At 36.3% G+C, this 26,770-nt stretch overlaps 1 protein-coding gene across 3 annotated transcripts in view; it reads left to right on the plus strand.

Annotated features, from left to right (window-relative positions):
• Positions 1 to 26,770, plus strand: part of LOC135703305 (uncharacterized) — a 91,697-nt gene that overhangs the window by 29,845 nt on the left and 35,082 nt on the right. For all 3 annotated transcript variants that reach the window (XR_010517742.1, XM_065224488.1, XM_065224490.1), the window contains exons 2-4: positions 16,120 to 16,376; positions 16,512 to 16,638; positions 18,289 to 18,441. Coding sequence is in view for 2 of the 3 variants with exons in the window: in XM_065224488.1 (XP_065080560.1) it covers positions 16,173 to 16,376; positions 16,512 to 16,638; positions 18,289 to 18,441 (484 nt within the window). In the remaining variant the exon portion in view is untranslated. The remainder of the gene's footprint in view (positions 1 to 16,119; positions 16,377 to 16,511; positions 16,639 to 18,288; positions 18,442 to 26,770) is intronic.

Here is a 26,770-nt window from a genome sequence, read left to right on the forward strand (position 1 = left end):
AAGGGCCACTAATATGAACGCAATCCGACTAAATTTGTAATTAGGTTCAATTGTTAACTTAATATTTGGAGTGGGTTCAACTTGAAAAAGAAAACAATATTCACTAGATCTCGGACTAAGAAAATGGTTTAAGAAAACCGACTAAGAAATTTTCCTGATGCCTGGAAGCAGCATTCCAACAGGACGAATTCTGAGGATAAATACTTTTGAACAAATTTCTGAGGTGAACTCCAAAGGAATATCAAGAGGTTTATTAGGTATTTTCCTAGGGAATTCCAAAGATAATTATTGGGTTGGAATTTATGTGAAGTCTTACAAGAATAATTAACCTCCCAGCAGTCCCATTGTTGCACTTAATGTACAGCTATTTAGCCTTTCCGTGACTGTGAAATGTCATAAAACTTCTGTTACAAGCATTCTTTTTATTGTAAATTAAGTAGCAAGTAAATAGACAAAAAAAATTGAGCAAGCCTACTGTTGCCATCCATCTACTTCCCAAGTAATATTGCAAGTTTTATCGATAAACAAACCACGAAACATACTCAGAAGCAGTTTTGAAAATATTACTTACAAAATTGGGTAGGCTCGGCACAAAACGGTTAAACAAGTTGTACTGGATTTTATCAAAATGTTTATTGATTATTAAAAAGAGGAAGAAATGGTCTTACAATACAATACAATACAATACAATACAAAACAATACAATACAATACAATACAATACAATGCCTGGATCTCTAAAGGCCCACGCACATTAGATCCGGATCGGACGCGTTGCGGCAAAGTGACAGCTAAATCTATTGTCTAGCTGTCAAATTTACGTCAACGCAACGCAAACGGATCTAATGTAAGTGGCCCTTAAGAAATAATTTCCGGCAAGCAAAAAATCAAAATTTTACGATTGAGTAGTTCCACGCCAAATTACGAATCGATCAGACTTGACCTTCTTCGATTTGCATGAAACTTTGCATAATTGTTTGTTATGGGCAACTATTCGCATTTAGGCTGAAATTCAATTATTTTGGTATTTAATTTCTGTTTTGTTTTCAAAATGGCGTAATTGTCATTTTTCAATAAATCATCATTTCTAATTGAAATGATGCCTGACACAGTGTTGTATTTTTGTTAATAACTTTATTTGTACAAGCTCAATCGAATAAACTTCACAGAGCCAAATTATCATTTCCGTTGTACATTATAATGTCTTAAATCTAAAGTTAAAGGAATTCAACCGAATACTCGTGGTCTTCTCGAGGTTAGTGGTTGACAATTTTATGGATGTGGAGAGGGAGAAGGAGATTTGGAGTATGTGTGTTGTAGAGAAAATAAGGTCTTTCAAGAAAAAAAAACCACGGTAATTTTTGATTGAAAATTGAGTATACATTCATAAAAACGGTTAAAAACTCAAATAGCTCAAACTGACCTAGTTCAAAATTTACTTATTTGTTTGTAACCGTTATGAAAAAATAATTATTAAAATTAAATATTGGAAACCATGGAATCTTAAAAACTGGCAAATATCCTAGAGCAAGAACTTTCGGTAATTTTTGTATTTTTTTTTGTTAGTACACTTTTTAATGTAATTTCTATACAGAAAAAAATATTTGATACCTTTTAAATCGTTTTCTGTGTAAGTATTACACAAATATTTTTCCGAAAAATAAGTTCAAAAATTTGACAATAAGTTCATGTTTCACAATTAATTTTACACAAAATTACTGAACAAGAATTACCACGTATATCTTTCCAATAATGACTTCATATGTCTCAGACGTCATTTCGATTAGAAGTGACGTTTGCATACTAAGATTTATTGAAAAATGTAATATGTATATACCATTTTGAAAAAAATATAGTAATAATCTAGGACTTGTACCACTTAAATATGTGAGTAACTTGGCCAATGCTTATGTAACAACCCTGCTTATTTATGAGTAATATTAGGAATTTGAAGAGAATTGTTGAACGATCAGTTTACTATCAGCTCTTGTCCAAACCCGAAGCAGCAGTTTGACTTCTCGGTATTGATCAGACGATCATGTATACTCGAATGAAGGTATTCTTTCTGTGTGCCTTGTCCATTGCCAACAACTCGGTCCGTTTTATTGCCGTTTTTGTCACCGTTCGAAATAAGTGTTGAAGTGAAAAATACGCAATGCTTTCATTTCTCCCACTTCTAGGCCCACCAGGAGCTTTTTCTCATTTTTGTGAAAACAGTAGATGGGGATATTTACGAAATGGAAGCAACTCGACAGATATCAGAGAATAAAGCAATTTCAACTAAATTGAAGACTCAACAAGCCGCATTACTTACCACAACTTACATGCGACTTTTTATTTAAGAAGACAGTTTCTGCAGCTGCAAACCATCTCTTTTCATGGCATAGAGTAATATCATAGAGGCAACTCTAAAACCAGCAGGTCCCGAAGAAACGTGCTCAACTTTTTGGCTCAGCTCTGGTACTATATTCGGCCCCAAGTTAATCGATGCACCCCTCGAAACATAGGAAAATCCATGAACCCCTCATTTTATCTGTCAAACTTTCATAGCAAATCAAAACAAACATAATGTAGTGCTAGAATTTCGACTAGAATGGGGAACGTTAATCGATTTGCTTGGGACCAATAGGATTGTCAAGTAGTGAGCCAATTTAAAATCTTTAATTTCCACCGGTTTGTAATATCTACATGGATTATTTGAACTTAAACTGAAACTTTCTGGTATGAAACTGATTGCATGGTGTGTACTAAGCTTATATTATCAGTACGATCAAAGAAACAGCAACAACATCCTTGTAAAAAAATCCGTTTGAAAATTATGGCAAGCAATTATTTGTGACTTTAACAATGCACACTCTACCATAAAACCGTTACCCTTACATCTCATTTTGCTCGTGAAGGTACAAAGTAGTGTAAAAAGGTATATTTAACTTTCAATGGGCGCTACTAATACTTGGTAGTAAAGTCGAATGCATGGGATTACCAGTACTTGGACATTGAAAATCATTATTACAGTTGTACAGCTGATCTAGAAATAGGGGAGTAGCAACTGCGGGTGGTCAAACAAGGTCAAACAAATTTTAATAAGCATTATAAAATCGAAACACTTTGATTGGGCAGCATGAAACTAGTTATATTTCAAGAACGACTTAAACCGGTGAAACCGTAAACATAAAATTCATGACATTGTTGTTAAATTTCAACAGCTCTAAACCAATCTCTCTGATTTATGGCACATCGTTGAACTGATCGAACTCAATGTTCATATCGAAGTAGGTACTCTTGCTTACGTTTTATGTCCGGCTATAAAATAAACTGTAATTCTATTTGAACTACTTATGCTTACGCACATACATTGTCATCTGTACTTTGTTATCTCGTACACGATAATAATTTACAGCTCGACTGAAACAGCAAAATTTGGCGTCTAATTTATTCCGAAGCGGTACAAATTCTCTGTAATTGAACAAAGCTGATTAAAAAAAATCGATATATTACGGGTGGGCGTGCAATTTTCTTGCTAAACCATCAGCGTAGCTCCACTACCATAGTACAAAGGAAGAAAATTACAAGCCATGCACAGGATGAAATCGGAAAATACTGTTGATAGGTCACGCTAATCTTCATGGATAAGTAGGATCAAACGGAAGGATGTAATATAATAGGAGAGTTGTAGTTAAACTTACCAACTTGCCATACGCTGGGGGGAGAGGGGCGGGGTACAATAACAAACACGTGTCCGATCGATTATGCAGATAGACTGCAGCAGTAGATAGCATCTGTCAATCATGCTAAGAAGTGGGTTTCTTTAATCTGCCTTCCAGCTTTGAGCAGGTTTCACGAATAGGAAAATTTCACAGGTCGTCGCCTAATAACACGTTTTCCAGCACAAATTATAACGCCTCAATGAATATATTATGCTTAAGCATTGTTCAGCATGGTTTTCCCGAGAGGATTACAAAGTCCCAATAAGAAAAATGAATCGAGTCGCTTTTCATCACGAACAAGCGGCGGCGTTGGCACCAATAAACAACGGAAAAGACGGATGAACTGTAAACAAAAGCTTGCGAAATCCATCCGGGGACAAAAGTTACCTCCTCTCTTTCTCTCTCACTTTTCGCCTTTTGCTTGAAAACAATGAAAAGCTCTCCACCGAAAAGAAAAACCGAAAATGTGGAACCCTACCCATCGCCGCCACCCACAGTTTTCCCGCCAGTTTTTATGTACACATGTACCATTAGAGGACGCCGGAAAAATAAACGAACGGCAGATGGCAATCGCGTGCTGCCGCCTACGGTTCCATAGTTGCCTTTTTAGCGTCGCCGTCGTCGTCGGGCCGTATACATGGTAATCACACAGATTGGTGCCATTCTGGGGGAGCATGGACGTTGCAGCACATATGTAATATAGCCCGCGGGTCTGAATTCGCCGATTCGGCGTCCGACATCAAGTATGGCATACCAGGCACATGCCTTTCAACATACATCTGAACATAGTTGCCCGCCTGTATGCATAGTGTTTGGACGATTTGTTTCTATCACGTCAGATAGTGTACGTATGCATTTGGCTTTTTATGGCTCTGATCCGGCTGTATAGGAATGTGTGTGTGTGTAAACCGGATAAGCATCAAATGGTCAGTGGTGGACGGCTATTTACATGGTCGTTTTGACCGACTCAAAATTGAGTTGAATTTTCCGGGCTTTTCCTGGAAAAACTTTTCGAATATGAGGAAAATCGATAGAGGTTTCACTCAGTCTATTAGTATACTTCTAGACTGAGTAAAATTTTCATGGATTTTCCTTATATTCGAGAAGCTCCAATTTTGAGTCGGTCTGAATGACCGTGAATGGAAAAAAAGGACTTTTCAAAACGGCGCATGCTTATGCTTCTATGCGGCTTTTTGAGTTTGTTATGCTTTCGTTCGATTCATGAGTATGCTGTGTCGTCAGTTAAAGTCTATGACGTTCGAGGCAAACGATATGCTGTTTTCGCATACGATATCATGAAGACGGTCACATGCATAAATTTGATTAGATTGGTTCGACAAATCGGAAATTGAATGGAGTTAATTCCCCCGTTAGTCGATTTTCCGTATCTAGAGGCATTCACTCGCGATTTGTTTTCACTGTCGAGTTAGAGAGTTGACTGTAACCGTTTATATCATCTTATGTTTTAAGGTCATGTTCAGTACTGATATTTTTTTTTTTCTTGGTTTAATGAATTTGAGTTTATTATCTTTTGACAGGGCCAAATTACATTTCAGGTACATAACCGGTTCCAAGCAACTTCGGTAAATTCGCCTTAATTTTTCTCCAGCAAACGCTGAACGAATTCCTTTGCATGTTGGTTGAATATTTTCTCCGTCTCCTCCTTGGGTTGTTCGCTCAACCTGGCAAGCCCCTTCAAGCTTTCGATGGTCTTCATCAAATCCGCCTTTTGCATCGTTATCGCTGCTTGTGGCACCTGCTGTCCCGGAAGTTGGTGCAGCTCCACATTACCCATCTCCGTAAGAAAAGCGACAAGCACGTTCACAATGCTGGTGTTGATATCGGTTTTAATATCCGCCTGAACGTTGACGCCGACGGTAACGATGTCTCCGATGTTGTTATCCCGAATGGCGATCGGACCAGCAGAGCTCATGCCCGTTTCCAGTAGCAGGGTGATGACAATGGTGAAAGCGGTGATTGGCAGTTTCATTTTTCGGCTAGGATCGGTTTTTGATCTTTTTCATACAATTCTTGAAGAATATCTTATGGCGTTCAGTTACCCCGGATAAATGGTAACAGTAGAAGCAATGAAGCACACTTTTATAGTCACCCGAGATCATACTAAGCAATTGTTTTGGCTTATCAGTATTGCGCAATGCTATCAACGAGTTCTTTTTAATCTATCAGCGCATCATTGATTACTGGGCGGCTGAGTGACCGTATTTGTACACAATTGCAAAATTTATATAGGGAAACCAGCAGAAGCTTTCTGCTTAGTCATGTTAAAAGCTTATTAAAATATGACGAACGCGATTACAAATTGACATTTTGCAATAATAAATGTCTCACTCAAAATGCCCAGCCATGATGAACGATTCAAAATTTCATTACACATATGCTGTGTAATAAAAGAAGTGGCCAAATTATACCCTTTTAGCCATATCTGCGGAACAAAATGTCCGCTTGGGATAAAGTGCAATATGCATCGAATAGAATACGGTGTGGTTTGCCATCAATTTCAAGAACAAAAGTCATAAACACGCGTGAGCATACACCGTATAAAAAAATCTAGTAGATTTCTGCAATATATAGCGCACATGTTATTAACGCTAGATTTAGGTATATTTACACGATATTTAATGTAAATTTAGGCACAATATCACACATGTATACAAACTTGTATGCAATTTTGTTGTTTATGCCAACTATAGCTTAAAATTAAACGAGAAGAGATTTTACGCGACAGTTAAAATTCAGATTTTGTTTCTGTGTATCACGTGGATTGTTGATGGGGGAATTATTTTTTTACGATAGTACAATCAACGTGCCTACATTGAATAATGGAAACAGTCGTGGGAAACGACGTGATTGATCTGATAGATAACTCAGGCTTCCGGTTGTTCGGTAAGTTTCACATGTTGTTATCTTACACATATAGAAAACGATTGCTTACATTCACAAAAAAAAACTCTGCAGGTTGACTGTTTCTTCATGTCTCAAAAATCTTATCATGATGATAAACTGATATTGTGCAGTTCAAACCGGTCTTCCTACGAAGAATTGTAAAATCAATCCGATGGTATCTTAAATGTTTGTTTGTGTTTGTAATGTTAACCGGTATATATTTAATGAGTAGGATTTCAATCCAAGCGCTATTAATTTAGATTTACATCGATTTTTATTTCATACTATATTCTCTGCGTCTAAACCCGATTTAACAATATCTGTATAATTTCACTCACACGGAAATAAAAAGTTGCCTCTGTCATGTATATTCATAAATAACAACGGCGCCGGTGGTGTAGTGGTAAGCGTGATTACCTCTCACTCCAGCAGGCCTGGGTTCAATCCCAGTCGGCGCCGCCGGGATGTTCTGAGGCATAACATCTCTGATCACGCCTTCCTTCGGATGGGAAGTAAAGCCGTTGGTCCCCGGTTCATGAGTTGATGGGTCGATAGGTAGGGTCCAGGTGTGGGAGCTGCCTTCCTGGCACGTCGGTAGCATTGGTGCTCAGCACGGAAAACAAAATCGACGGAAAAAAACAAACCGAAGGAACAAAAAAAAATGTATATTTTTAAATAAGATTCCAAACAAATGTTTTACTGTAAGCAAGAAATCTAACTATAAAACACAGATAAAAAATCTGAATTGTATCCTTCGCTTAATATCTCCCCTCGTTTAATTTTCGGCATAAACAACGAAATTATTTACAAGCTTGCATGCAACAGTGCTGGTTCATGTGAAATTTCGCTAAAATTAACATATAAAAAGATACCAGCTGCTTGAGAGGATGATGCGTCGATGCAACACGCAAATATCGTGCTTCTTGCTCTTCGGCACTGCCTCGTTCTTCGCAAGATGAGTACTCTTCTTCGTTCTTCGCATACTTTTATCTTCATGAAGATGCAAAGTTATTAATTCTTTTTTCATCGCGAATGGGACATAATAATTCGCTGTGATGAGCTTAGATAAGGCGTATATGGTCGGATAGGTACCAAAATGCGGTAAATCAATAGCTCATCAAGGATGTATTATGGAAACTATGAATTTTTTTATGGAAACTTCAGCAAAACTGATCCTTTGCATCTGGGCCTTCATTTTGTGAAATCAAATTATTAAGAAATTCTGCCGCTAGGACATCGCTGCTAATAACTTTTTTTTTGTATTATAGTCACTTTAACGCTCTCGGGTCATTCGTGACTTGTCTGGGGGTGAGATTTGAACTCGTGCCTTTGGCGTGAGAGGTATGAATTTGAACCACTACGCTGGGGTCGCTCCCTCCAGCCTATACTATGTATAAATAAAAACTCTGGAACTCAATCAAAAACGCGTCAAAGCCTTTGTTATTTTATTTTCCACTTCGTCCAATAATACGACCTATTATGGCGAAGCTTATTATTATTTTAATGGTGAAACATTAAATTTAATTTTATTAACTTCACCATAATGCTTTAAGGAGCCTTATAAGCATAATGACATTGAACAGGCAATGATCGTTTGTTCCAGCTTATTGAAATGAATTTACATATTGTCCGGATCTCAAAAGGATTTTAATGATCTCAAACAAAAGAAAATTATCATGTTAAATAATTCCATACATTGTTAAGACTCTAGATTTTTTTTAGATAATCAATGAAATCTCAGGCACAACATTAAATTCTAGAACATTTAGGACTTAGGAAAAAGTTCAAAATATATGTCAATGAATAATTTTTTAAGACTAAAATAATAATATTATTAATAATAATAATAATAATAAAAATAATAATAATAATAATAATAATAATAATAATAATAATAATAATAATAATAATAATAATAATAATAATAATAATAATAATAATAATAATAATAATAATAATAATAATTTCATTAATATTCTAGTACGTGCATATTAAAAAATAATAAGAATTTCTATTATACTATTAATATGCCTGAAAAATATTCGACGTTTTTTTTATTTCTATATAGAAAAATATCAAGTAGCCAAAAGTTTTGAGCTCATGGACCAGCTTTGAATCTCCCGGACTTCAAAATAAAATAAATAAAGATTTAAAGACCTAGATTCTGAGATCATTTTTCGAGAGGAAAATATTTCTAGAAATGAAAAATAACAAAATTAAGATTTTAAAAATTCGAAAAATCTTGATTCTCAGTTATAGAAGAATCATGAAAGATCAAATAATATTTTTTTTTTTTTTCAGATTTTTGAGATAGGGAAAATGTATGTAATGTCGGCCTAAGTTTCCCTAATTTGGGTCCATACATACATTCAGCAATCGACTAAATTTTCAATAGCAACCAAAAATATCCATAAGTACCGTCTGAATGACGCGTTCATCTAGATACAATTGATCAGTCCGCATCGTGCTCTCTTTCCGTGCGGATCTATTTGCTTTTTGCTGAAGGAAGTGTTACTACTACCTAAAGCTACAACAAATTTAAACAGCACTTTTCAGTGCTCAACCTGTAAAATTTCTACCTTGTTCAACTCTTATTCCTCTTCGATCCTTGTTTGGACCCTACCCGAGGTAATCATTCTTGGATATCGATTTGGAAAATTCCTCTTCGATCCTTCAGATTCTTATAGTAATCTGCTTGCAAGTCAATTTGGATAAAAATTTACTGCCGCCATGGCACCTAAACGCAAAAGAAAGGGGCAAACTCTTGATCCCCCTTCTGATGAAATTAATTTGAGTAATCAATTTGATTTGCTCACGGATGATTAGAATGATCCATCATCCAAGAAAAATTCTAGTAAACTTTCCCGGTTTAATGCCAAGAAGGAAAAGATTACCCCTATTGTGATAACCACTTTCGATTTCCATGCTCATCGCATGGAACTTTTAAACTTCGTGAAAGTTAAGTTTTCACTACAAATTGGACGTCGGGGTGAATGCCGTGTATTGGCTGAAACCTTGGATGGATTTGAGTGTCTTCTCAAGTATCTAACTGAGAAGCAACACATTTTTTGACTAACGACACCAAAACTGAACTTGTGTTCAAGTGTGTCATGAAAGGACTGCCCAGTGGTGAATCCCTGGATCAGATCTAAGATGAACTGGCAAAATTACTTGGAGTTGTGCCACTCCAAGTAATCAAAATTAAAATGAAATCCCGTCCTGACGATTCGCGCAACGGGATTTCTAATGATTTTTATTTAGTATACTTCAAATCTAGTGAACTAAACAACCTTAAAGCCTTGGAAAAAGCGAGCTCTATGCTCCATGTCCGAGTGAAGTGGGAACACTTCAGGAAGACTGGAGGAAATTTCCAAAACCTCACCCAGTGCCGTAAGTGCCTGGGATGGGGTCACGGAACTAAAAATTGCTACATGCCAGCTTAATGCGCGAATTGTGATGGTTCCTCTCACGCAAAGGATGACTGTCCTGTGAAGGAAGATCCTAAGAAATTTAAATGTTCAAATTGTGGTGAAAACCACAAACCCAATTTTTGGGAATGTAAGACTCGCAAAGCGATCCTTCAATCTCGTTCTAAGCAACAAGTAGGAAACGCTCCACGTTTCCGATCAGGTACAAATTACACTGCTGTTAACAACGGTCAGCGAGGAACAAATTCTACATTCGTACTCGTAGGTAAAAATATCACCCCTGCTTCAAATTTTTCATCTATACCTACTCCCCTCGCTGCTAACAATGTTCAGCGAGTTAATGGATCTATCTATGCTGCTATTGTACCGGGTAGAAATCAAAATACTAACCAACGTAATTCTAACGGAAATTTTGACTTTGGAAGCATTACTGCCCCTAAAATGGAATTTTCACAGAAATCATTAATTGATATGATTTCTGATATACTTAAATCTAACTTCATGTTTGATGCTATTCAAACTGGAGTAAAATTTGCAAATAATATTATCTTGACTTTAAAATTCAGTAAAGGATTTTAAAGCATTCAATATTTTAAATTGGAATGCTCGATCTCTTAAAGATAATGAAGACGATCTATTTAACTTTTTGAGAGTTCATAACGTGCATATTACCGTTATTACTGAAACGTTCCTTAAACCTGACCATAAGGTTAAGAAGGACGCAAATTATTTCATTTATAGAAATGATCATCTTGATGGACCCTGTGGTGCCGTTGCCATCATTGTTCATAGACGAATCAAACATAAATTTTTTTCTTCATTTGAAACCAAAGTTTTTGAAACTTTGGGAGTTTCTGTTGAAATAAAATTTGGACAACTTACGTTTATAGCTGCCTATTTGCCATTCCAATGCGTAGGTCAGCAAAAGAATTTTCTCAAGGGTGACCTTCATAAACTTACCCGTCATAGGTCTAAATTCTTCATTATTGGTGATTTTAATGCAAAACACCGCCAGTGGAATAATGCTCAAAGCAATTCCAATGGTAATATTCTGTTTGATGATTGTTCTGCATGTTATTACACTATTGAATATCCAAACAGCCCAACATGCCTTTCTTCTGCAAGAAATCCCTCAACTATTGATTTGGTCTTAACTGATTTATGTCGACTTTGTAGCCAATTGGTTATTCATGGTGACTTCGGTTCTGATCACCTTCCAGTAACTTTTGAAATACCCCAAGAAATAATTTGTAATCCCAACAGCTCTACTTTCAATTACCATAGAGCTGATTGGGAGCAATATAGAACATTAATGGAATATAACTTCGATCCAAACATTCCTTTGCAAACCAAAGATGAAATTAATTATGCTCTTGAATCTCTGACTACTTCTATAGTTGCAGCAAGAGCTGCCTCAGTACCAAAATGCGAGGTTAAATTCGATTCAATTATAATAGACGACGATCTTCAGCTCTAGATCCGTCTTAAAAATGTCCGTTGGAGACAATATCAAAGAACACGCGATCCTGCCATAAAAGTTATCTGGCGGGATTTGCAAAACAAATTAAAAAACAATTCTCTGCACTGAGGAACAAAACTTTTGAAAATAACGTTTTTAAATTAGACCCGAGTTCCAAACCCTTTTGGAGACCCACAAAAATTTTGAAAAAAAAAACCTCAAAAGCCTATTCCAGCGCTTAAAGAAGGTGGTAGAATTTTGATCACAAATTTGGAAAAAGCTCAGAAACTTGCTAAGCAATTCGAGAGTTCCCATAATTACAGTTCGGGTCTTACTAGTCCTATTGAGAATCAGGTTGCTCGGGATTATCTGAATATTTTCTCTCGGGAAAATATTTTTGATGATTTCTTGGGGGGCTGATTTGGACGAAGTAAGATCTATAACTAAAAAGTTTCCTAATATGAAAGCTCCAGGTGATGATGGAATTTTCTATATCCTCATCAAAAAACTCCCAGAAAGTACCTTGTCTTTCTTGGTAAAATTATTTAACAGATGTTTCCATTTGACATACTTTCCTGATAAATGGAAAAATGCAAAAATTGTTCCAATTTTGAAGCCGGATAAAAATCCAGCTGAAGCTTCTAGCTACCGTCCAATAAGTTTGCTTTCTTCAATAAGTAAACTTTTTGAAAAGATAATTTTAAATAGAATGATGCTTCACATCAATACGAACTCAATTTTTGCAGATGAGCAGTTTGGATTTCGCCATGGACATTCAACTACTCATCAACTCTTAAGAGTTACCAATTTAATTCGTTAAAACAAATCTGAAGGCCACTCAACTGGAGTTGCTCTTCTAGACATAGAAAAAGCATTGGACAGTGTTTGGCATGAAGGTTTTATTGCTAAATTGAAAAAGTTTAATTTTCCACGTTATATTATGAAATTAGTTCAAAATTATTTAACTGACAGAACTCTGCAGGTAAATTATCAAAATTCCGAATCTAATGTACTACCTGCTAGAGCAGGAGTTCCTCAGGGTAGCATTCTTGGGCCTATATTGTATAACATTTTCACTTCGGACCTCAGGGTTGCCACAAATCTTTGTTCGCCGATGACACAGGCATTTCCGCTAAAGGAAGAAGTCTTCGTGTTATTTGCAGCAGACTGCAGAAAAGTTTAGATATTTTCTCTTCTTATTTACAATAATGGAAGATTTCTCCCAACGCTTCCAAAACTCAACTTATAATAGTTCCACATAAACCTAGAGCTTCCTTTTTGAAACCTAGTAGTAGTCACATAGACACTATGAACGGAGTTACAATTTCCTGGTCAAACCAAGTGAAATATCTTGGATTAATACTTGACCAAAAATTAACTTTTAAAGATCACATTAAGGGCATTCAACCCAAATGTAACAAATATATAACATGTTTGTATCCTCTTATAAACAGGAAATCCAAACTTTGCCTGACGAATAAACTTCTAATATTTAAACAAGTTTTTAGACCGGCCATGCTTTACGCTGTGCCAATATGGTCTAGTTGTTGCACTACCAGGAAAAAAGCACTTCAAAGGATTCAGAACAAAGTTTTGAAGATGGTTTTGAAGTTGCCTCCCTGGTATAGTACTACCGAAGTACATAGAATTTCGAATGTTGAGACTTTAGAACAAATGTCCAACAAAATAATTAATAACTTCAGGCAAAAATCGTTGCAATCCTCAATTGCAACGATTAATTTCCTTTACATTTAGATAAGATTTAGTTTTAGTTTTTAGTTTTAAGATTTCAATTGTTTTACTGACATGCAGGTTTAAAAAACCTGTTTAAAATACTGAATTGCCAAGGCAGGAACAATGTAAAAACAATTAGATATATAACATAGCAATTAAGGCTGGTAAGTTAACTGGAGCACCTAGGTTAAAATGAAATGTAATTTATTTTGAATATGGAACAAATAAAGGGTTAAAAAATAGATAAAATTGATAAATAGCAGATTTTTAGCGATGGGCCCAATCTAAGATCCATACGCCAACATTTGAGCCATTTCCCCTACCTACCGGATTGCAAATGCCAAGGTTCTAATGTTTGATGAAAATAGAAAATTAAAAAGCATTTATCTTGAATTTATTTTCCTTGATATCTTGGACTAACTAACTTTCAAGATCACGGAGTTAGATATAAAATCAAGATTAAAGTCTCAAATTTAACTTTAATTCCAATTGAAAGGAATGAACTCCAAACTTGTTTGATTGTGCCCCTGAAGATCTTAGAAGTTTGCTGAACTATTTTTAGATCTTCTACAAACCTTACACTTATATGAAGTGTTATGCAACTTTTTAAAAATGCTACGAAATTCCCAAAACTTCTACAAAGTGTGCTGCACTTGTACGTTACTCTTTGATTTTCCGCGAAGTTCCACTTATGGAATTTCTTAAACTTTTGCGTAATTCCCTGACCTATTCCAAGCTCATGAGGCATCACAAAAGTATCCTGAAATTATATGAAAATCCACGAACAATAATGAGGCTGTTGTTTAACTTCTACTAAGATCTCAAATCTTAAATAGAGTTCTCCGAAGTTTTCAGAACTTTTTCAAAGCACCCTGAGTTTCTACGAATGTGTCTGAAGCTCTATGAAGTTCTACGATGTTCTCTAAACTTCTTGAAGTTTTACGAAGTTTCCTAAAAAATCCCTAAACCCATGGCCAATTTGTAGAGCCTGAAGACGTCTTATTATGCTATCGATTAAATGTCGATATAATATAAATTCTCGAGATGGTTTCTTCTAGTCCAAAACATTAAGAAAAGTAGACAGTCATAAAAATGAATAAAAATAATAAGTAACTTCGAAACTGCTTGAAACAAAACCGGTATCTAAAAAAAATCTGAAATTCCGTATTGCTGAAGAATGTATTAACGTTGGGTACTGTTTATCCGTGATTTACTGGATTGCTTCCAGACATTCGTTTTGTTGGAGTACGAAATTAAATTTGGTTATGCAGATTTTGCAATTCTTATCAATGTTTTTAAATATGTTTATTATTTTTTTTCTCGATTCGTTATTGTTGTTATGTTTTTCTCATTTTTCCAGTTGCAAATCTAGAATGAACCATGAACAGAAACCTCATATTCGAAATAAATTATCGTATGGTTATCGTAGATTATGGCAAACATCCACAACCATCCAATTAACAAACGTCAGTATGGTTAACGTATTTATGGCTAACGACTACTCTGCTATCTGGCTGCCAAGATATCCGAAACTTAGTTCGTTCTCCACTCCACATGAAAAAGTTATTATTGATAAACTTGTAGAAAAAATTCCTACACTTCGGTTCCTTCGGCACTCCAAGAACAGATAAGGTCTAAACATCGAATTTAAACAGCGTACTAGTACTAAGGTTTACATAAAAAATAAACATGAATCCTGATAAACGTGGGCGCCTATAGTGGAATTCCTGTATAAAGAAAAAGAGAAGGATTAATAATTTCCATTCAATTCCACTACCTTAATTAAATTACTTATTCTTCTCTTTACTTTATAAAACAAACAAAAAACATACTAAAGAGCAACTAAACTGGCTTATAAGAATTTCCAGAAGCACATATAGAGCAAATGGGTCGAGTTGACCTTTCCCTGACATACCGGTAAAACACCAACACCTGTCTTGCCCTCTATGAAAGCTACGAAAGCATGTGTATTATCCACAGGTTAACCACTGAACTGAAAGTACAATGTCGGTGAAAATGGGTTCCTGCTTAACAAAAAACAAAAATGTAATAATAACTGGATAATAGCTATAGACGCATTAAATATCAGAAGCACAGTCACATGTGAAGGTAGCAATCAAGAAACCATTTCACCATCATCACCTTCTTTTTTCATGGCGGATTAATGAGTCAAACGGGAGGTCTATTTTTGCACAGAAAAAACGTTTATCAAAGATATACTGACTTAATTAAAATTCAATCAAAATCTTTTTTAGCTATGACATTTGACAGCAAGAAAATAAATAATCCATATACCAATAGCAATCCCAATCACGCCGCTGGATTAGCAACGCTTCCAGTTTCATGACGACTATTGCTCCTTCCAAATAGGTGGGTGATATCCATAATCATAATCAAGTTTCCGTCTCGCCACCTCACGGGTACTTCAAGCGTGTACATACCGAAGGATTTTTGTGTAATTCTCATTTGGGTTCTGCTAGTAACGTACGTACCTACATACAGACAAAACATTTTGATGGCATTTCAACCCATTCGAAAGGTGAAAGAGCAAACCACGCGCTCTTTCAGCTATATTTCCCATGTCGTTTCGTGACGGTTCAAATGAAGAGATGGGTTGAGAGCGATCTGGGAGGCCTCCAAGGGGACATTTACCATCGTAACTAAGTTGAGTAGATGATACAGTATGTGCAATCACTGAAATTAATACCACGCGTACACTGAATTGACCTAGCGGAGCTTGAAGCGGAGGGGCTTTAATCAAGCTAAATTGAGCAGTCATATGATAATTTGATTTAGCAATCACAAAGCTCTTTGTTTATTTATTAAATGTAGATCTGACTGATCGTAGCTAATGCGCAAAAAATGTCTTTCTCACATTTTCTTCACAGCCATAGCCGAATCGTAATTCCCGGCACAACACAGCACAACACACTCCGCAAAAATGCACTCAGTTGGCATACATTCGGCGCTGGCCATCAAACGGCAGCGGAAGCGGCGGGACAATCAGCGCAAAGCCCGCGAACGGCGCTACAGTGTGCAGAGCTCCGAGAGTGGCGATACGCACTCGCCCCATGGCTCGACACGCCGGAAGTTCCACCCGCATAAGGTGCACACCGCCGACAACAATAATCTGTTAGATACGAAAGTGAGTATTCGACATACATATCCAACACATTAGCTCCGTTGTGTGCTTACCGGGGAATCATCCATTCCATCAATCACCGGTGATCAGTTATTGCGACTTTCCTCAGGTTTTTCTTCGTTCTTCTATCATTCGTAGGTAGTCACAAGCATTGGTATGCTACACATAGGCGTGGTATTCCTAGTGTTCGGAATCTTTTTACTAGGAGCTGGATTTTTTCCAGATAATCTATCAAATCAACCGTCACAATCGTGGCACCTACTGGGTAAGTGATTACGAATGTCAACAACATCCTAAACCATCTTCCGTGAAGAGGCTGTTGAATGGGGTGCTGTCAGTTTGCGTGTCAAAAGAATATTAAGAAGTTCGTTTGGAGAAAGTACCTACATTCACAGCTGATTCAATTTATGAGCAACAAATGTTTTCCAAAGGTAGTCAGCTGTCAAGAATTGGAAAGAGACAAATCATCAGCATGCACTGAAACGGAATGTTGGAAAAACTTGATTTGACCAACTTAAAAAAAAAAAACACTTGATTGCAAGTATCATTTTGTGGAACTATTACAATTACTTCTAAGATATACTTCCATATATATTATTGCTTAACCAGTAAAATTCGGAATTGGTTATTTTTTGAAAAAAAAAAACGCTGGTTCCTGAAGGCTATTCAATCCATTTGAAGAAACCTATGATTCATAATCGAAATGATTAAAAGAACTAACAATTGCTCTCCCTATGATAATATGATAATACACTCTATTTCGATGTTGCTCTCATGCAGAAGTTTTAATACCTCCTGATTTTATTTTTTTTTTATTTTGGTGATTTTGTGGAACAAGTTGCATTGAGTTTAGCTGCAAATTGAGATCATACGATTGATGGGTCGATAGGTAGGGTATAGGGGCCACATTGCGCAACTCGAAACGAAAGGGTTTTTGTATGAACGCTTGTATGAAAAAGTTTTTCGTTTCGAGATGCGTAATGTGGCCCCAGGTATGGGAGCTGCCTGGCGTCGGTAGCATTGGTGCTCAGCACGGAAAACAAGATCGACGGAAAACAAATCAAGAAAAAAAAGAGATCACATGATCATCAAAAATTGAGGCGAAAAAACATAGCGTAAAATAAAATTGAGTGTATTTAGGGGAAATGGCTTTTATTTTTGCCTATACACACTTAGAAAAAATATCGACTTCGGTAATTCATTTATCTGTTGAGAATTCGGTAAATGAATTAACGAAGTCGGTATTTTGTTCTAAGCGTGTATAGGCAAAAATAAAAGCCATTTCCCCTAAATACACTTGGTTGGTAATGTTTTCGGTAATTGAGAACATTACCGAAAAACCTGTAAACTGGATCAGCAAAATTAGTTGTCAAATTAGCCGAACGATCGGTAATGTTTACCGAAAAAACAAGCTTGATTTGTAGTCGACTTTACCGACTTTAGATCTATAGGCCAATATTAGAGCCATTTCCCCTAGTGCAACTAATATAAACTCATAGAAGTTACACTCTTAAATTTTTTCGCCGAGATTCCAACAGCCGAGCAGATCTGCAATTTAGTTTGCTGATATTTAGTAAAACAATTGCCGAGACTCAGCTAACAAATAACATTTTGCTGAGATATCTGCTAACAAACAGATATTTTGTAGAGATATCAGCAAAAGTAAATGCCGGCTGTTGGAGATTTTACCGAGCTAGATTAAGTGTGTAGTACGTTATCCTCACATCCAAGATGACAGAGTAAAGCGTAGATTACAATGAAGAATTATTAATCATGCTGCTACGGACCTGGAAGCCTTGGTTTTTTACGCACCACACTTCCCAAAATATGCCCTATTTCAATATATCATTTACCTCCCTCTGCTAAACTTATTACCGTTTCCATTTCTCTTCCCCGCTGCCACCACAAACAACAGGAAAAGGTTCCTGGTGGAACGAACTGATATGCACGGGATTGTTCGCCGTCGGTCTTGGCATCTTTCTAATCATATTAAACTGTGTGATAAGCAATCGGGAGGAACAGGACCTCGAGAGCTACGTCCAACGGCAGCTGACCCGATCGAGATCCGGTAAGTCATCACACTTTATCTCACTTTATCGGCTCCCCATATTGAGGTGCTCACTCCAGAAGGCAGCGGAATTTGTCACATACGAACAAGGTTGGAAATCGATAAATTACTATCATCAAATGGAGCGGATTTTCGTGTTTTCGTGCGAAAAGAAAAAGACGTCATTTGTTCGTAGCGTTGAGTCATAGAACCGTGTAGCGACGTTTCTTTGTCATAATTTACGAAAATATGGTCCAGAAGAAAAGGTGAATCTGGTGTGAGCATGCAAGCAAAATCCCATTAGGAGATTTTTATTTTTTTATCACCTCCATCCACCACGGGTCACTCTAGCTGGCTGACCGACAACGTCGATTTTGTTAGAGGCCAAAGGCATATCTAGATAATCGACTGGTAAAAGGCAGAAAAGATTGACCTGACTGTGTTTGTGAGTGTCTGCTCGAGCAGGCCCACCCACCGGGCCGGTCCGATCGATATTATTTTTCATCACATCAATTTTTCATCCACGGTTAAACTACACCATCCGTAAAAGAACGAAGTGCTATTAGAGAGGTCTCTTGCAACATGAAACTCCGTCTCTGATCGCAATATCCACAACTTTCCAGACGCCGGATCTCTGGCGAAAGTTATTGGCACATTGAGAGAACGTTCGGAAATTGATAAGATAGGCCACTCGGGTTCTCCGTTTAGGGGAATCTCCGTGTACTCTTCCAACGTTTTCTGAGCGGCATTTCTTTGAAGATGCTAAGCAGAAATGAAGCCGTCGTTTTCGCTAAAGGGAAGTGTGCCGAGCAGGGATTGTAGATAACCCCAAATCATTGCTGTTAAAATATGCATAAAGATGGTCCAGCCTGAGGAAATGAAAATGTCTTATCGATTATCCTCAAACTTTACCAAACTTTAGATCTCTAGAATGTCTCAATTTACACTATTATCTGCGCTCGAAATCGTAAGTGATAGAATTGAAAATCAGAAAGGTTTTACTGGGTTTTTGAACTGTTGAACTGTTCGGTAAAAGTTTAAAAATCTGAGGAAAATTCAAAAATGAGAATATTTATTATATATTATTAGGTGTCCGGCCATTTTACCGAATTCAATTTCGTCGAATGCTGTTTGGCCGAACATTATCCGAATGTCGTTTGGCCGAATACTTGAAACAGTTTTCCAATTTTCGAACACTACTAGATTCCTAAATGGCAGCCCAAATAACGATCCATAGCTGAAATTCACTACACTATCCCTCGCATATCCGACACTCGACAATCCGACGACTCGAAAATCTGGACCCCATTAATTCGGAAAATGCTGGATTGAAAAATATTAACACGCATTTGTATACAAAGTGCTGTCAGTTTTCAGATTTATGCTGTAGGCATGCTGTATGTTTGTTTTGATTTTTAGTAAAACCGGATAATCTGACCATGATTTTGTCGGATGATACTGTATAATAAAGTAAAACAGTATTGATGCAAATTTCCATAAACTGTGTAACCCTCCAATTTTTTTAAATGTCCTATATGCTTCTTTTAAAAGTTTCTGTTAGAAGCTTCTTTTATAAGCAAGTTTCATAAACAGCTTCTAACAGAAACTTTTTTTAGTAGCTTCCAACGGCATTCGGCCAAATGTCCCGGAACCTATTATTATGAGTATTATTATTACTATTATTATTACTTGTACTTGTAGACCCCATTTAATGATAAAAAATAAAATTTGTCGATTTTCATTTGAATTTTCAGCAATTCAAAAATCCAGTAAAAAAAAACTGACTCCTGTAAAATAATTGTATGAGTAGTGTATACTAAGTCATTCCATAGCAAAACGAAATAGGATAAATGACGGCTTTGGCAATACCTTAACCTATTATCGTCCTTAAGAGCTCAATTTTGGCATGTGGATACATTGTGTTTTAGAGTACCTATTGGCAAAATTTTAGTGCTCTAGGACTTTTTTTTACCCCGCTGACGATAATAGGTTAAGGTGTTGCCGAAGCTGACATTTCCCCTAGTGGTTCTCAGAAATTCGTAAAAATTGGTAGATTTGTTCCTTAACGCAATGTATTAGACCTGAATAGAATATATACGAGTTTAAAATTTTGAGATAAAAACAAAACTACCTATTTCTACGGAATTCTGATAGCCATTATATCATTTTGGTATGTAATGGCTGTATTGTGACACAAGTTAAATGCTAAGGGAAGTCGAAAAAATATCCAATCCGAAAAAAATCCTTGAATCGAACCGCTTACCTACGGAAATTTTCTCTAAAATAAGATTCAAATTAAATTAAATATGGATCAGCTTTCTTATTTTTATAAAATTTTGCATTTATTGGATCATAATTAATCAGGTACCACGATCGCTAATTAAGTTCACCAAATTCTATTTCTCACTGATTATTAGCCATCAATGTCTTAACCAGTTGCTGCAGTTTATCCGCAGGTTGCTGCTTCAAATCCTGTTCATCTTCTGTGGATTCCATAAATGCTTTCTTCAATTCCTCGATGGCTTCCATCGCCAATGGTTTCCGAATCGCTGCCACCTTCTGTTCAGATTGATCCGGAACGTGAGGAACTTCAGGAAGAGCAGGCAAGTTTGCGTTTATGTCTCCCATCTGCGTCAATATGGCCACCAAAACATTAACGATATTGGTGTCGATATCGGTTTGAATGTTCGCGTCCAGGTTGATTCCTACTGTGACAATGTCTCCGACGTTGTTGTCACTGACCGAAATTGGTCCACCGAAAACTGCTCCTGCGCCGAGCAGTGCAATCAGGGTGAGTGCGATCAGGGAGTTCATGGTTGGAGTAGCTTTAACAACGAGTAAACAGTTCGATTGCTTTTCGAATGGTTGTTTGACCAGGTTTGAGTATGGCCGTGGAAATCTCGAATATTTAAGGAAAACTGTGAGCTGATAACGACTTACTGGTTATTGACAGGTGTGGATTAACAATAGAAGGGATTACTCTCTTCTTATCAGTGGAATGAGTTATCGGTGATAAAATAATAAAACCAAATGAGATAGGATGTCGCATTGATAAAAAGCATAAAAATTTTCCATTAGTCATACAATAAACACGTTTGAATCACTTATAACTAATTTAACAGAAAGCGAGAATTAGCTTTAAAGAATATTGTGTTCTTTTTAATTGGTATATGCTCTGAAGGGTGATGTCTGCAAATGAATCCAGTGATGACCCAATTTTGTGAGCCCCCTTTGGGAATCTTTTGTTATGTTTTATGAAACCCATGCGCTTTATCAGTGGCCTTGGTGCACCAAAGATTTGCTTAAACACCCATCTTGACGATGAATGATTTGGCTAGATATGTAGCTGGTGAGTTTTGTTAGCATGATATTCCTAGCTACGATTTCACGGCTTGTAATATAATCCACAAATTCTTACTTATTGATTTTTTCCACGAAAATCAAGTGTGATCTTGGGGATTGGTGATATTGGATTTTTTTATATTTTCCCAACATTGCTCAGGATTTTAGAAAAAAATCTAAGTAGGATTCAAAGGAAATTTGTAGAAGAGTTTCGAAGGTTATGATGTTTATGGAAAATAGGCAAAGGAAAAAGATAAATACGTTAAGTTAGTTAAAACACGATGTAGTAAACGCACTATGTGTTAATGTAGACAATACAAAAAAAATCAGGGTAATTACGCGATAAGTTTAAGGAGAATTTCACAATAATTAGTTTAAAGAGAATTTCACAATAATTATAAGGAAATTCTGAGTTTAATACCATGGAGATTCTGAAAAAAATGCATGGTAATTGTGATTTCGAACCGAGAAAAAAACACCTCGCAAATACGGTCCTTGTTTCACATGTTTTTCCAATGTCCGGTTTCTTCGATATTTTCCTTATGGCCATTCACACCACATCTGGACCGGAGCAGGAAATACTACTTGTGCTATTGCTGAGTAATTTAATCCTTAAAAATTGCAAATAACTGAAGGGAATCATGAATCACAAAGTGCAAGTCTTTTTTTCTGGTAAAGACTCGCTCTCCTTAGCTAATTGATTCTGAAACTCTGGCGTAAATATTTATTCAAATATTTTAAGAGCTGTTAAGAATTTTAAATGTATGTATCATATATAAATCATTAAAATATTTCGTAGATATATGTTTCCGAACCTGAGCAAAGCTACTGTTTATCAATCTACGGGCTGTGAGCACCAGGTTTCTTCATAAGGCCAATAATATGTTAGCGCTTCGCTAGCCATTTAGGTGTTTTACGATCAACTTTTTACCACGTTGATTTAGATTTGTGTTTGGAACGATCTAAATCTTCTAATATGTAATATTGATATTATTTTGGCAAATCATGACAAAAAAGCAATCTACAATATGGATGACTAAAAATTTAATAAATATAACCTAAAAGTACGTTCAGACTACAGAGTTATAACATGTTTTAGCACTATCTTGATGGTGGTTTCTGTGTTGCAATTATTTGACAACCGTTATAACATGTTATAACTCTCCAGTCTGGACAGCTTTTAACCTTCAAATAAATGATAAAAAAAAGGACAAGCCACACAGCAAAAAAATAATTTTGATATCACGTCAAAGTGGATGCACTACAATCATGTCGAAAATATAGTGTAATATTACTTGCTAAAAAGGACAAAATTATCATTAATACAATGCATGAACTGACATTACGCTGCTTTTACTGCATTTGTTTATTTATATGGTCATAAAAATTACATGAAATTTTTGACATGATTGTAGTGCATCCACTTTGATGTGATATCAAAATTATTTTTTTGCTGTGCATAAATTAAGTGACCGTGTAGGTTTATTATTTTTCCCGGTTTTCCCTTCAAATTTCTGGTTATATCCCGATTATCCCTGTTTTCCCGGTTCACTGGCCACCCGCTCAGAATTGTTCATGTTTTAAGGGGTTACGCCTACCTGCAAACTTTCAAAAAATCAATTTTTTTATTGTCCTAATCGAAAGTATATAAAGTCTAGAATATTTCCTCAAAAGATCAAGTTGATCCGATGAAAATTGTGAAAGTTATGCGACGTACAAAAATATTCACTTATAGTGGACTAAACCCAACTTGAAACTTTAAACGCGATTATCTCGGAATCATATTTTCAAAACCGGTGCCAAAAATTTCTCGAAATGTATACATTCGATTCGTCCGATTCGTTTTGATTTCTGTTCAGTACTATTTTGTGCAGTCCACGATCGTTCGGATTTCGCCTATCATTTAATTTCGATTTTTTACAGCCGATCAAAGACAAATTTTAAGGATCAAAAATCGGCACTTCAACTTTGCAAAGCCGCCATCATGACAAAAAAATAAAAAAAACGAACGATCAAGGTCTAGTTTAACACATGCTTAACGATTTGGCATGGTCTTTTTTTTATTTCAGATGATTACATCACAAACCGCAGTTGGCACCGCAAAAAGCGTTTTTTAGAACATCGTCCACGGGGAGCAGCCGTGCGGGGCACCAGGACCTCGTTTTTACAGCATCGACTGATAAATGTACCATTTAATGTGTGTTCAATAAACGGCAGAAAACCGATTTTCAATATGTTGCGTCGTTTTCGAGAAAAAAATCCAATCTTTCGCTTTTTTTCGGTCTTGCAGGTAGGCGTAACCCCTTAAAGAAGGAAAATATTTGATGAAAAACTCCGAAGAATAAATCATGAAAAAACTTAAAATGACAAAAATCATAAAATAATGTGATTCGAAAGAACTAATGGTATTGAAAAGAAAGAAAGACTCCTAGAAAACAATGCATGATAAATAAAATAAAAACCTATAGCGTCAAAAATAACAACCACACGAAAGGCTCATGTTTCAAATAAATAAATAAACTCGATGATAAACTTCTCGGAATAAATGATGAAAAAAATCTAAGTTCCAAAAATAAAAAGTAACAATTGTATTTGACAGAACTGCACATGCTTAAAAGAAGGTAAAAATTCTAGAAAATACTGCATGTAAAATAAATCTAATTAAAACCTGAAGTAACAAAATTTAGGAGAATAAGATCCCTCGGAAAGACTACTCATTTTTAAGAAATGGAAAATTCTCCTCGAAATGATGCATGAAAACAAATCCCAAGTGCCATTCGAAAGAACTGCTTAATTTAAAAAAGAATTAATGTTTTGGCTCAATGACCAATTCGGCCTAACGTACTTCGGCCTGACTTACATCTTTCGTTTTAAATTCTAACACCTTGCTCCCTAACCGACAGTTAGTTTAAATCTTTCCACTCAATGATCCATACAAAACACTTATCACAGTGATGTTTTTTTTTGTGCAACAAGATCACTTTTTCATCAGGTTACCACACTTAGGGGTGGTCCATTAATTATGTCACGCAAATTTGCCCCCTTTGTCACATTTTTTTGTATGGACCTTAAGGGGGTAGTCCACTCTGGTGGCATGAAAAATAGGTCATTTTCACGAATTTTTTTTGGGGGTAAATAACGATCAATTCAAAAAAAGGAATGCATGGTTTTGTCAATTGAAGTGTCCTCTTTAATTTAGATTTTTTTTTTTGGCGCGATTGGATGTCTCCTGTAGCCGCTGCACCAGGTTCCCCAGGAGACCTCCCGTCTGAGTCGTCGCGGGACGGGACGTCTGGCGGTCACACCACTGGAGCTGGAACAACGAATTTTTTGTGGTTATTATCTGATAGATGACCCAGTCTTGTACGTAGCCGTTTTTGATTTGGTTGAAAAATAAAAATTTGGCGACATTTTGAAAAAAAAAACAGTCCGTTTTTGTACCCTAAAATTGGAGATAAAAGCTTGCACCAAAAATCCATTTTTGATTCTTTTGAAAATCGGCTACATACAAGACTAGAAAAAAAGGTACTTAACTCGAAAATTTAATCGCCGTTTAAATCGAATGAGCCGTTTCTAAAATACAGCGCCCGCCAATTTTGAAAACATCGTTTAGAGATAATCGCGGCAGCAGATGGAACTACTAAAAACCCAAGTAACACTCCAAGTTTTATAGAGGTTTTATAGCATTCTACAAGTCCTAATCGTGGTCTACAGAACCCTCATAAAACCAAAATTGTTACTTGGGAAACGCCGTTTCGCCGGTAACGGGCGGGTACTCCGAGCGCTCACCTGAGCGCGCTTGGAGCGTCTGGACACGAGTCCACTAATCGACCTATAACTTTGGAACGATGTCACTTGCGGTCTTGCAGTCAAGTCTATGTCAAAGTAGACATTCCAAAGTATTGTTTAAGCAAAAAAAAAAGATTTTTTTAAATTTCCAGAGTGGACCACCCCCTTAATTTTTTTTTTGTATGGCTCGTCACAGTTTTCAAAACCACCCCTCCCCCTAAATGTTTGACATAATTAATGGACGACACCTTAACTGTCATATTTTGAAGCCACTATCCGACTGTGATAATTGCATAGTTGATTCAAGTCAGTCTAAATAGGTGTATGAAAATGCCACTTTCAATGTACACTCAATTCAGCGATTTTAATTTTTTTAATACCACCATCTTTTTCTTTGATTTTGGAATGATTTTTTTAAACAAGCTTAAAAAATCTCACCAGCTACAATTCCAACGAAACCATGGTGAGTTTGAGTTTCATGATTTTTGCTTTACGTCCGAACGCGAAACTACCGTCACTGCTTGCAGCAGTAGCTTCATGTCTGCCATCGGTGAGGAATAAAGAGAGATGGCAAACTATAATTTTCTCTTTCTAAGAAAACGATGTGCAGCGGAATCATTTTTGTGTCCAGTCAACAGCTGAATTTTTACGTGTTGTGAATAGTCTCACAATATCAAAGGAGCTTGTAAAACAATATCAAGCATGATATTTTGTTCCAGCGCGTATCCCTAATTAAAAAATACCTTACCCGAACGATAACCCAAATGATTGAACTATCCCACAAATGGTTTGGATGATATCCTGAACACGTCCTTAGGCAAAATAACCATACAAATTTTATTAGGGTTGAGAGTGGATAAATATCATTTAATTGATGATTTACGAACACTGATTCCAGGATTGCCTCAATTTACCCCACATGGCATTTAGAAAACCACACACAAACAGTCCACGTGGAAGCCATTCATATATTGATTTGCAGTGCAAAACAAAAAACGTAAAAAAAACTTAGGCTTTATTTCTTGAGCCTGATGCTAATTGAAATCGATTTATTTCAAATTACATAATTTATTAGCGGACTGTGCCTATTCGAGTCTCAGTCTGGCAAACACGTTGAAGATTTTCACTTCTACCCATCTCACTTTTGCGTTGTAGTAAATCGATTTGGGGATATCAAATTCTCAATATCTACGCTTTCGCCTTTTTGGACATTTCGGTT

Source organism: Ochlerotatus camptorhynchus, unplaced genomic scaffold (genome assembly GCF_037179485.1).
Source record: "Ochlerotatus camptorhynchus isolate MF236.1 unplaced genomic scaffold, CSIRO-AGI_Acam_v1.1 ptg000211l, whole genome shotgun sequence".
Lineage (NCBI taxonomy): Eukaryota > Metazoa > Arthropoda > Insecta > Diptera > Culicidae > Ochlerotatus > Ochlerotatus camptorhynchus.